General features: G+C 54.7%; 1 protein-coding gene across 1 annotated transcript in view; it reads left to right on the plus strand.

The window, feature by feature from the left end:
• The window catches only part of LOC140407114 (synaptogyrin-4-like), a 12465-nt gene extending 1886 nt beyond the window's left edge, over positions 1–10579 (plus strand). Inside the window, exons 2-4 of the mRNA XM_072494830.1 lie at positions 367–601; positions 8324–8457; positions 10396–10579. Coding sequence (XP_072350931.1) covers positions 367–601; positions 8324–8457; positions 10396–10563 — 537 coding nt within the window. The 3' untranslated portion in view covers positions 10564–10579. The remainder of the gene's footprint in view (positions 1–366; positions 602–8323; positions 8458–10395) is intronic.
• The last annotated feature ends 1600 nt before the right edge of the window (positions 10580–12179 follow it).

The raw sequence follows: 12179 nt of genomic DNA on the forward strand, positions 1-12179 counted from the left end.
CTGTCCCTCTCTCTCGCTCTCTGTCCCTCTCTCTCGCTCTCTGTCCCTCTCTCTCGCTCTCTGTCCCTCTCTCTCGCTCTCTGTCCCTCTCTCTCGCTCTCTGTCCCTCTCTCTCGCTCTCTGTCCCTCTCTCTCGCTCTCTGTCCCTCTCTCTCTCTGTCTCTCTCTCTCTCTCTCTCACTCCCTCTCTCACTCCCTCTCTCACTCCCTCTCTCACTCCCTCTCTCACTCCCTCTCTCACTCCCTCTCTCACTCCCTCTCTCACTCCCTCTCTCACTCCCTCTCTCACTCCCTCTCTCACTCCCTCTCTCACTCCCTCTCTCACTCCCTCTCTCACTCCCTCCCTCTCTCCCTCTCTCCGGACAGGCCTGCTCCCTGGTGGTGTTCTGCCTCGTGGCTCGGTTTGGTTATGTGGACCGGCCCCGCATCGGGAGCGTTTGTGCCATAAACGACCGAGCTTTCATCTGCCGCTTGCTGTTTTTCTGCACCTTCGTCACCATGGTGACCTGTCTGGTCTTCCTGGGTCTCGGTCCGTACCTGCCGTCGATCCAGGTCATCCACTACCTGCGGGTAATCTGCCTCATCGACCTGGTAACAGCAGGTAGGAGGAACGAGGTTAGATACAGAGTAAAGCTCCCTCTACACTGTCCCCATCACACTCCCAGGACAGGTACAGCACGGGGTTAGATACAGAGTAAAGCTCCCTCGACACTGTCCCCATCAAACACTCCCAGGACAGGTACAGCACGAGGTTAGATACAGAGTAAAGCTCCCTCGACACTGTCCACATCAAACACTCCCAGGACAGGTACAGCACGGGGTTAGATACAGAGTACAGCTCCCTCTACACTGTCCCCATCAAACACTCCCAGGACAGGTACAGCACGGGGTTAGATACAGAGTAAAGCTCCCACTACACTGTCCCCATCAAACACTCCCAGGACAGGTACAGCACGGGGTTAGATACAGAGTAAAGCTCCCTCTACACTGTCCCCATCAAACACTCCCAGGACAGGTACAGCACGGGGTTAGATACAGAGTAAAGCTCCCTCTACACTGTCCCCATCAAACACTCCCAGGACAGGGACAGCACGGGGTTAGATACAGAGTAAAGCTCCCTCTACACTGTCCCCATCAAACACTCCCAGGACAGGTACAGCACGGGGTTAGATACAGAGTAAAGCTCCCTCTACACTGTCCCTATCAAACACTCCCAGGACAGGTACAGCACAGGGTTAGATACAGAGTAAAGCTCCCTCTACACTGTCCCCATCAAAGACTCCCAGGACAGGTACAGCACGGTGTTAGATACAGAGTAAAGCTCCCTCTACACTGTCCCCATTAAACACTCCCAGGACAGGTACAGCACGGCGTTAGATACAGAGTAAAGCTCCCTCTACACTGTCCCCATCAAACACACCCAGGACAGGTACAGCACGGGGTTAGATACAGAGTAAAGCTCCCTCTACACTGTCCCCATCAAACACTCCCAGGACAGATACAACACGGGGTTAGATACAGAGTAAAGCTCCCTCTACGCTGTCCCCATCAAACACTCCCAGGACAGGTACAACACGGGGTTAGATACAGAGTAAAGCTCCCTCTACACTGTCCCCATCAAACACTCCCAGGACAGGCACAGCACGGGGTTAGATACAGAGTAAAGCTCCCTCTACACTGTCCCCATCAAACACACCCAGGACAGGTACAGCACGGGGTTAGATACAGAGTAAAGCTCCCTCTACACTGCCCCCATCAAACACTCCCAGGACAGGTACAGCATGGGTTTAGATACAGAGTAAAGCTCCCTCTACACTGTCCCCATCAAACACTCCCAGGGCAGGTACAGCACGGGGTTAGATACAGAGTAAAGCTCCCTCTACACTGTCCCCATCAAACACTCCCAGGACAGGTACAGCACGGGGTTAGATACAGAGTAAAGCTCCCTCTACACTGTCCCCATCAAACACTCCCAGGACAGGTACAGGACGGGGTTAGATGCAGAGTAAAGCTCCCTCTACACTGTCCCCATCAAACACTCCCAGGACAGGTACAGCACGGGGTTAGATACAGAGTAAAGCTCCCTCTACACTGTCCCCATCAAACACTCCCAGGACAGGTACAACACGGGGTTAGATACAGAGTAAAGCTCCCTCTACACTGCCCCCATCAAACACTCCCAGGACAGGTACAGCACGGGGTTAAATACAGAGTAAAGCTCCCTCTACACTGTCCCCATCAAACACTCCCAGGACAGGTACAGCACGGGGTTAGATACAGAGTAAAGCTCCCTCTACACTGTCCCCATCAAACACGCCCAGGACAGGTACAGCACGGGGTTAGATACAGAGTAAAGCTCCCTCTACACTGTCCCATCAAACACTCCCAGGACAGGTACAGCACGGGGTTAGATAGAGTAAAGCCCCCTCTACACTGTCCCCATTAAACACTCCCAGGACAGGTACAGCACGTGGTTAGATACAAAGTAAAGCTCCCTCTACAGTGTCCCCATCAAACACTCCCAGGACAGGTACAGCACGGGGTTAGATACAGAGTAAAGCTCCCTGTACACTGTCCCCATTAAACACTCCCAGGACAGGTACAGCACGTGGTTAGATACAGAGTAAAGCTCCCTCTACACTGTCCCCATCAAACACTCCCAGGACAGGGACAGCACGGGGTTAGATACAGAGTAAAGCTCCCTCTACACTGTCCCCATCAAACACTCCCAGGACAGGTACAGCACGGTGTTAGATACAGAGTAAAGCTCCCTCTACACTGTCCCCATTAAACACTCCCAGGACAGTTACAGCACGGGGTTAGATACAGAGTAAAGCTCCCTCTACACTGTCCCCATTAAACACTCCCAGGACAGGTACAGCACGGGGTTAGATACAGAGTAAAGCTTCCTCTGCACTGATCCCATCAAACAGTCCCAGGACAGGTACAGCACGGGGTTAGATACAGAGTAAAGCTCCCTCTACACTGTCCCCATCTAACACTCCCAGGACAGGTACAGCACGGGGTTAGATACAGAGTAAAGCTCCCTCTACACTGTCCCCATCAAACACTCCCAGGACAGGTACAGCACAGGGTTAGATACAGAGTAAAGCTCCCTCTACTCTGTCCCCAGCAAACACTCCCAGGACAGGTACAGCACAGGGTTAGATACAGAGTAAAGCTCCCTCGACACTGTCCCCATCAAACACTCCCAGGACAGGTACAGCACGGGGTTAGATACAGAGTAAAGCTCCCTCTACACTGTCCCCATCAAACACTCCCAGGACAGATACAGCACGGGGTTAGATACAGAGTAAAGGTCCCTCTACACTGTCCCCATCAAACACTCCCAGGACAGGTACAGCACGGGGTTAGATACAGAGTAAAGCTCCCTCTACACTGTCCCCATCAAACACTCCCAGGACAGATACAGCACGGGGTTAGATACAGAGTAAAGGTCCCTCTACACTGTCCCCATCAAACACTCCCAGGACAGATACAGCACGGGGTTAGATACAGAGTAAAGGTCCCTCTACACTGTCCCCATCAAACACTCCCAGGACAGGTACAGCACAGGGTTAGATACAGAGTAAAGCTCCCTCTACACTGTCCCCATCAAACACTCCCAGGACAGCAACAGCACGGGGTTAGATACAGAGTAAAGCTCCCTCTACACTGTCCCGATCAAACACTCCCAGGACAGGTACAGCACGGGGTTGATACAGAGTAAAGCTCCCTCTACACTGTCCCCATCAAACACTCCCAAGACAGGTACAGCACGGGGTTAGATACAGAGTAAAGCTCCCTCTACACTGTCCCCATCAAACACTCCCAGGACAGGTACAGCACGGGGTTAGATACAGAGTAAAGCTCCCTCTACACTGTCCCCATCAAACACTCCCAGGACAGATACAGCACGGGGTTAGATACAGAGTAAAGGTCCCTCTACACTGTCCCCATCAAACACTCCCAGGACAGGTACAGCACGGGGTTAGATACAGAGTAAAGCTCCCTCTACACTGTCCCCATCAAACACTCCCAGGACAGATACAGCACGGGGTTAGATACAGAGTAAAGGTCCCTCTACACTGTCCCCATCAAACACTCCCAGGACAGATACAGCACGGGGTTAGATACAGAGTAAAGGTCCCTCTACACTGTCCCCATCAAACACTCCCAGGACAGGTACAGCACAGGGTTAGATACAGAGTAAAGCTCCCTCTACACTGTCCCCATCAAACACTCCCAGGACAGCAACAGCACGGGGTTAGATACAGAGTAAAGCTCCCTCTACACTGTCCCGATCAAACACTCCCAGGACAGGTACAGCACGGGGTTGATACAGAGTAAAGCTCCCTCTACACTGTCCCCATCAAACACTTCCAGGACAGGTACAGCACGGGGTTAGATACAGAGTAAAGCTCCCTCTACACTGTCCCCATCCAACACTCCCAGGACAGGTACAGCACGGTGTTAGATACAGAGTAAAGCTCCCTCTACACTGTCCCCATCAAACACTCCCAGGACAGGTACAGCACGGGGTTAGATACAGAGTAAAGCTCCCTCTACACTGCCCCCATCAAACACTCCCAGGACAGGTACAGCACGGGGTTAGATACAGAGTAAAACTCCCTCTACACTGTCCCCATCAAACACTCCCAGGACAGGTACAGCACGGGGTTAGATACAGAGTAAAGCTCCCTCTACACTGCCCCCATCAAACACTCCCAGGACAGGTACAGCATGGGTTTAGATACAGAGTAAAGCTCCCTCTACACTGTCCCCATCAAACACTCCCAGGACAGGTACAGCACGGGGTTAGATACAGAGTAAAGCTCAGTCTAGATATGTCAGGAATAAAAGAATGACGAGGGTAAGTGTAGGGCCAGTCAAGGACAGTAGTGGGAAGGTGTGCTTGGAGTCCGAGGAGATAGGAGAGGTGCTAAATAAATATTTTTCGTCAGTATTCACACAGGAAAAAGACAATGTTGTCAAGGAGAATACTGAGATTCAGGCTACTAGACTAGAAGGGCTTGAGGTTCATAAGGAGGAGGTGTTAGCAATTCTGGAAAGTGTGAAAATAGATAAGTCCCCTGGGCCGGATGGGATTTATCCTAGGATTCTCTGGGAAGCTAGGGAGGAGATTGCTGAGCCTTTGGCTTTGACCTTTAAGTCATCTTTGTCAACAGGAATAGTGCCAGAAGACTGGAGGATAGCAAATGTTGTCCCCTTGTTCAAGAAGGGGAGTAGAGACAACCCCGGTAACTATAGACCAGTGAGCCTTACTTCTGTTGTGGGCAAAATCTTGGAAAGGTTTATAAGAGATAGGATGTATAATCATCTGGAAAGGAATAATTTGATTAGAGATAGTCAACACGGTTTTGTGAAGGGTAGGTCGTGCCTCACAAACCTTATTGAGTTCTTTGAGAAGGTGACCAAACAGGTAGATGAGGGTAGAGCAGTTGATGTGGTGTATCTGGATTTCAGTAAAGCGTTTGATAAGGTTCCCCACGGTAGGCTACTACAGAATATACGGAGGCTGGGGATTGAGGGTGATTTAGAGATGTGGATCAGACATTGGCTAGCTGAAAGAAGACAGAAGGTGGTGGTTGATGGGAAATGTTCAGACTGGAGTCCAGTTACTAGTGGTGTACCACAAGGATCTGTTTTGGGACGACTGCTGTTTGTCATTTTTATAAATGACCTGGAGGAGGGCGTAGGAGGATGGGTGAGTAAATTTGTAGATGACACTAAAGTCGGGGGCGTTGTGGACAGTGGATGTTACAAGTTACAGAGGGACATAGATAAGCTGCAGCGCTGGGCTGAGAGGTGGCAAATGGAGTTTAATGCAGAAAAGTGTGAGGTGATTCATTTTGGACGGAATAACAGGAAGACAGAGTACTGGGCTAATGGTAAGATTCTTGGAAGTGTGGATGAGCAGAGAGATCTCGGTGTCCATGTACATATATCCCTGAAAGTTGCCACCCAGGTTGATAGGGTTGTGAAGAAGGCCTATGGTGTGTTAGCTTTTATTGGTAGAGGGATTGAGTTTAGGAGCCATGAGGTCATGTTGCAGCTGTACAAAACTCTGGTACGGCCGCATTTGGAGTGTGGGAAGTTGTGTGTGGAGTCTGAAGAGATAGGCGAGATACTAAATGAATATTTTTCGTCAGTATTCACTCAGGAAAAAGATAATGTTGTGGAGGAGAATGCTGAGCTCCAGGTAAATAGATTAGATGGCATTGAGGTACGTAGGGAAGAGGTGTTGGCAATTCTGGACAGGCTGAAAATAGATAAGTCCCCTGGGCCGGATGGATTAGATACAGAGTAAAGCTCCCTCTACACTGTCCCCATCAAACACTCCCAGGACGGTTACAGCACGGGGTTAGATACAGAGTAAAGCTCCCTCGACACTGTCCCCATCAAACACTCCCAGGACAGGTACAGCATGGGGTTAGATACAGAGTAAAGCTCCCTTTACACTGTCCCCATCAAACACTCCCAGGACAGGTACAGCACGGGGTTAGATACAGAGTAAAGCTCCCTCTACACTTTCCCCATCAAACACTCCCAGGATAGGTACAGCACGGGGTTAGATACAGAGTAAAGCTCCCTCTACACTGTCCTCATCAAACACTCCCAGGACAGGTACAGTACCGGGTTAGATACAGAGTAAAGCTCCCTCTACACTTTCCCCATCAAACACTCCCAGGACAGCGACAGCACGGGGTTAGATACAGAGTAAAGCTCCCTCTACACTGTCCCATCAAACACTCCCAGGACAGCTACAGCACGGGGTTAGATACAGAGTAAAGCTCCCTCGACACTGTCCCCATCAAACACTCCCAGGACAGGTACAGCACGGGGTTAGATACAGAGTAAAGCTCCCTCTACACTGTCCCATCAAACACTCCCAGGACAGCTACAGCACGGGGTTAGATACAGAGTAAAGCTCCCTCTACACTGTCCCCATCAAACACTCCCAGGACAGGTACAGCACGGGGTTAGATACAGAGTAAAGCTCCCTCTACACTGTCCCCATCAAACACTCCCAGGACAGGTACAGCACGGGGTTAGATACAGAGTAAAGCTCCCTCTACACTGTCCCCATCAAACACTCCCAGGACAGTTACAGCACGGGGTTAGATACAGAGTAAAGCTCCCTCTACACTGTCCCCATCAAACACTCCTAGGCCAGGTAGAGCACGGGGTTAGATACAGAGTAAAGCTCCCTCTACACTGTCCCCATCAAACACTCCCAGGACAGGTACAGCACGGGGTTAGATAAAGAGTAAAGCTCCCTCTACACTGTCCCCATCAAACACTCCCAGGACAGGTACAGCACGGGGTTAGATACAGAGTAAAGCTCCCTCTACACTGTCCCCATCAAACACTCCCAGGACAGATCCAGCACGGGGTTAGATACAGAGTAAAGCTCCCTCTACACTGTCCCCATCAAACACTCCCAGGACAGGTACAGCACTGGGTTAGATACAGAGTAAAGCTCCCTCTACACTGTCCCCATCAAACACTCCCAGGACAGGTACAGCACGGGGTTAGACACAGAGTAAAGCTCCCTCTACACTGTCCCCATCAAACACTCCCAGGACAGGTACAGCACGGGGTTAGACACAGAGTAAAGCTCCCTCTACACTGTCCCCATCAAACACTCCCAGGACAGGTACAGCACGGGGTTAGAGGGAACCCCGGCGTTTATATCGAGACGGTCGGAGTGGAGAGACACGTCAGTTATCGTGCAGCTGAACAGAACCCTGGGTAGGCCCCATTGCAGTGACAAGCGGGTCTGGGCCCTCACACTTCAGGAAGGGTGCGCGGGCCTTGGGAGTGAGGGCGCCGTCGGGTTACGATGCCCCTCGACTACGGGAGGGTTTATCCACCCGGTGAGTTCCTCAAATCAGATCCGACTTGGCACAAATTTCCACCAAGAGGGTTCGATCTGATAGCGACAGAGAGAGACAGGCTAGATGGAGGTTTACGTTGGTTGGAGATTCGAGCAGGGTGAGGGGGAGGGGGTTAAGGTCGGGGGAGTGGGCCTAGGTCGTCTTTCGTTTCTTAACCTGAGGGAAGAAGAGGCGGGAATCTCCAACAACAATTCGCAAGCGTTGAGATGAGCGCTCGGAAAGCCGTCCTCGGCTGCGGAGCGAGTGGCGGTGCAGCGAGGCCCTCGAGCGTCCATGGGGCCCTCCTCCTCGCTGAGGGTAGGGTCTCCCCACCTCCACCTCCGCGGGGGCTGCACCATCATTGGCTGGCGTTCCGGTCTCTCCCTCCCTCCCTCGCTCACTCTCTCTCCCTTTCCTCGCAGGCCTCTGGCTCTTCATCTGGGCCTTTGGGAGTTTCCTGTTGCTGGAGCAGTGGGTGCAGACGGACCCCGGGCCACACAACGTCCACAGCTGCAGGAGCATCGTCGCCATTGCCTTCGGAGGGGCTGCTTGCTGGGTAGGTGAGGGAGCACAGTGCAAATGGCCGCCACTCTGGGACGGTGGGGACACTGCAAATGGCCGTCACTCTGGGACGGTGGGGACACTGCAAATGGCCGCCACTCTGGGACGGTGGGGACACTGCAAATGGCCGCCACTCTGGGATTGTGGGGACACTGCAAATGGCCGCCACTCTGGGATTGTGGGGACACTGCAAATGGCCGCCACTCTGGGACGGTGGGGACACTGCAAATGGCCGCCACTCTGGGACGGTGGGGACACTGCAAATGGCCGCCACTCTGGGACGGTGGGGACACTGCAAATGGCCGCCACTCTGGGACGGTGGGGACACTGCAAATGGCCGCCACTCTGGGACGGTGGGGACACTGCAAATGGCCGCCACTCTGGGACGGTGGGGACACTGCAAATGGCCGTCACTCTGGGACGGTGGGGACACTGCAAATGGCCGTCACTCTGGGACGGTGGGGACACTGCAAATGGCCACCACTCTGGGACGGTGGGACACTGCAAATGGCCGTCACTCTGGGACGGTGGGGACACTGCAAATGGCCACCACTCTGGGACGGTGGGGACACTGCAAATGGCCGCCACTCTGGGACGGTGGGGACACTGTAAATGGCCGCCATACCGGGGCGTTGGGACACTGCAAATGGCCGCCAGACTGGTACGGTGGGGATTCTGCAAATGGCCTCCGTTCTGGGAACACTGCAAATGGCCGTCACTCTGGGACGGTGGGGACACTGCAAATGGCCTTCACTCTGGGATTGTGGGGACACTGCAAATGGCCGTCGCTAGGGACGGTGGGGACACTGCAAATGGCCGTCACTCTGGGACGGTGGGGACACTGCAAATGGCCGTCACTCTGGGACGGTGGGGACACTGCAAATGGCCGCCACTCTGGGACGATGGTGACACTGCAAATGGCCGTCACTCTGGGACGGTGGGGACACTGCAAATGGCCGCCACTCTGGGACGATGGTGACACTGCAAATGGCCGTCACTCTGGGACGGTGGGGACACTGCAAATGGCCGCCACTCTGGGACGGTGGGGACACTGTAAATGGCCGCCATACCGGGGCGTTGGGACACTGCAAATGGCCGCCAGACTGGTACGGTGGGGATTCTGCAAATGGCCTCCGTTCTGGGAACACTGCAAATGGCCGTCACTCTGGGACGGTGGGGACACTGCAAATGGCCTTCACTCTGGGATTGTGGGGACACTGCAAATGGCCGTCGCTAGGGACGGTGGGGACACTGCAAATGGCCGTCACTCTGGGACGGTGGGGACACTGCAAATGGCCGTCACTCTGGGACGGTGGGGACACTGCAAATGGCCGCCACTCTGGGACGATGGTGACACTGCAAATGGCCGTCACTCTGGGACGGTGGGGACACTGCAAATGGCCGTCACTCTGGGACGGTGGGGACACTGCAAATGGCCACCACACCGGGGCGTTGGGACACTGCAAATGGCCGACACACCGGGGCATCGGGACACTGCAAATGGCCGTCACTCTGGGAACACTGCAAATGGCCGCCAGACTGGTACGGTGGGGATACTGCAAATGGCCGCCATGCTGGGACGGTGGGGACACTGCAAATGGCCTCCGTTCTGGGAACACTGCAAATGGCCGCCACACCGGGGCATTGGGACACTGCAAATGGCCCCCGTTCTGGGAACACTGCAAATGGCCGCCAGACTGGTACGGTAGGGATTCTGCAAATGGCCGCCATGCTGGGAACACTGCAAATGGCCGTCACTCTGGGACGGTGGGGACACTGCAAATGGCCGCCACTCTGGGACGGCGGGGACACTGCAAATGGCCGCCACTCTGGGACGGCGGGGGCACTGCAAATGGCCGTCACCACGCGGCCGCACACCATTCTCCCTCCCTCCCTCAGACCTACCCCCCAACGCTCTCGTTAATCGTTCCAGGTGATGATGGTGATGCTCTTGACCAAGAGGCTGAAGGAGGTCAACGCTATGGAGGGGACGCAGAACGTCCGAGGATCGGCAGCCGTGCGGGCAGCAGACAGCGATGTCCAGCCCAGACACAAAGCCTTGACAACAGGCCCGATGAACGTGCATACACCATCTGTATAAAGAGTTTTATTTTGGACTATTGCGTGTGTGGTGTCATTCGATTCCCCCCCCCTCCTTTGAACAATCGGCGTCATCCCTCTGCCCCTTTCCGGGTACCCGACCGACCTAATGACTGGGGACGTCCGCTCGTATTTCTCCGAAAGCAAACCCTTCCTGATTTCGAACGCCCCCCCCCCCGCGCCCCAGTCAGTTACTTTTGTTGGAGCCCGCAAGGTACTCAAATTTGCGCTTTCTCCCGACGAGGCGACCGCACGCGCGCTTGTACCAGCAGAGGGAGTCTGCCGGGAAGCGGAAATGACGGACAGGCAGCTCCCTGCCCTTCCGATCACGGCTGAATCTAAAATAGCCCTTGCCTCTCAATGCCACAGCTGATGAAGTGGCTTTGGCCTTGCGACGGCGGAAATGCGGTCCCCGGTTTGCGCACAGCAAGCCCCCACAATGCTGCAATGCGATGACCGCCAGGTTGCGTTCCTTCTCTGATGTGGGAGTGGAGGGGCAAAGTACTTTCCAAAAAGTGCTGTATGGGAGCGCTCTGCGGAATAACACGGGCCAGGTTATTCCAGAAGATTTGGCGGCAGGTTCTGCTGGTTAAGACACTGTCTGCCCATCCCTTACTGCCCCTCAGAGTCTGCTCACAAACTCCACCATTCCTCTCCCCCACAGCCTTTGCTATTCACTCCCCCTGTCTCTCCCTCTCTCTCTCTCCCATTCTCGCCCTGTCTCCTCCAGTCTCTCTCCCTTCCCCAGTTTCTCTCTCTCTCTCCCATTCTCGCCCTGTCTCCTCCAGTCTCTCTCTCTCCCCCCCCAGTCTCTCTCTCTCCCCCCAGTCTCTCTCTCCCCCCCCGTCTCTCTCTCCCCCCCCGTCTCTCTCTCTCCCCCCCGTCTCTCTCTCTCCCCCCCCGTCTCTCTCTCTCCCCCCCCGTCTCTCTCTCTCCCCCCCGTCTCTCTCTCTCTCTCCCCAGTGATTCTCTCGCCTCCCTCCCAGTCTCTCTCTCCTCCCTCCCAGTCTCTCTCTCTCTCTCCCCAGTCTCTCTCTCTCTCCCCAGTCCCTCTCTCTCCCCCCAGTCTCTCTCTCTCTCTCCCCAGTCTCTCTCTCTCTCCCCAGTCTCTCTCTCTCTCTCCCCAGTGATTCTCTCGCCTCCCTCCCAGTCTCTCTCTCCTCCCTCCCAGTCTCTCTCTCTCTCTCCCCAGTCTCTCTCTCTCTCCCCAGTCTCTCTCTCTCTCCCCAGTCTCTCTCTCTCTCCCCAGTCTCTCTCTCTCTCTCCCCCGTCTCTCTCTCTCTCTCCCCCGTCTCTCTCCCCCCCCGTCTCTCTCTCTCTCCCCAGTCTCTCTCTCTCTCTCCCCAGTGATTCTCTCGCCTCCCTCCCAGTCTCTCTCTCCTCCCTCCCAGTCTCTCTCTCTCTCTCCCCAGTCTCTCTCTCTCTCCCCAGTCTCTCTCTCTCTCCCCAGTCTCTCTCTCTCTCCCCAGTCTCTCTCTCTCTCTCCCCCGTCTCTCTCTCTCTCTCCCCCGTCTCTCTCCCCCCCCGTCTCTCTCTCTCTCCCCCCCCCCCGTCTCTCTCTCTCTCCCCCCCCCCGTCTCTCTCTCTCTCCCCCCCCCCGTCTCTCTCTCTCTCCCC

This window comes from Scyliorhinus torazame, unplaced genomic scaffold (genome assembly GCF_047496885.1).
Source record: "Scyliorhinus torazame isolate Kashiwa2021f unplaced genomic scaffold, sScyTor2.1 scaffold_1184, whole genome shotgun sequence".
In the NCBI taxonomy this organism is placed as follows: domain Eukaryota; kingdom Metazoa; phylum Chordata; class Chondrichthyes; order Carcharhiniformes; family Scyliorhinidae; genus Scyliorhinus; species Scyliorhinus torazame.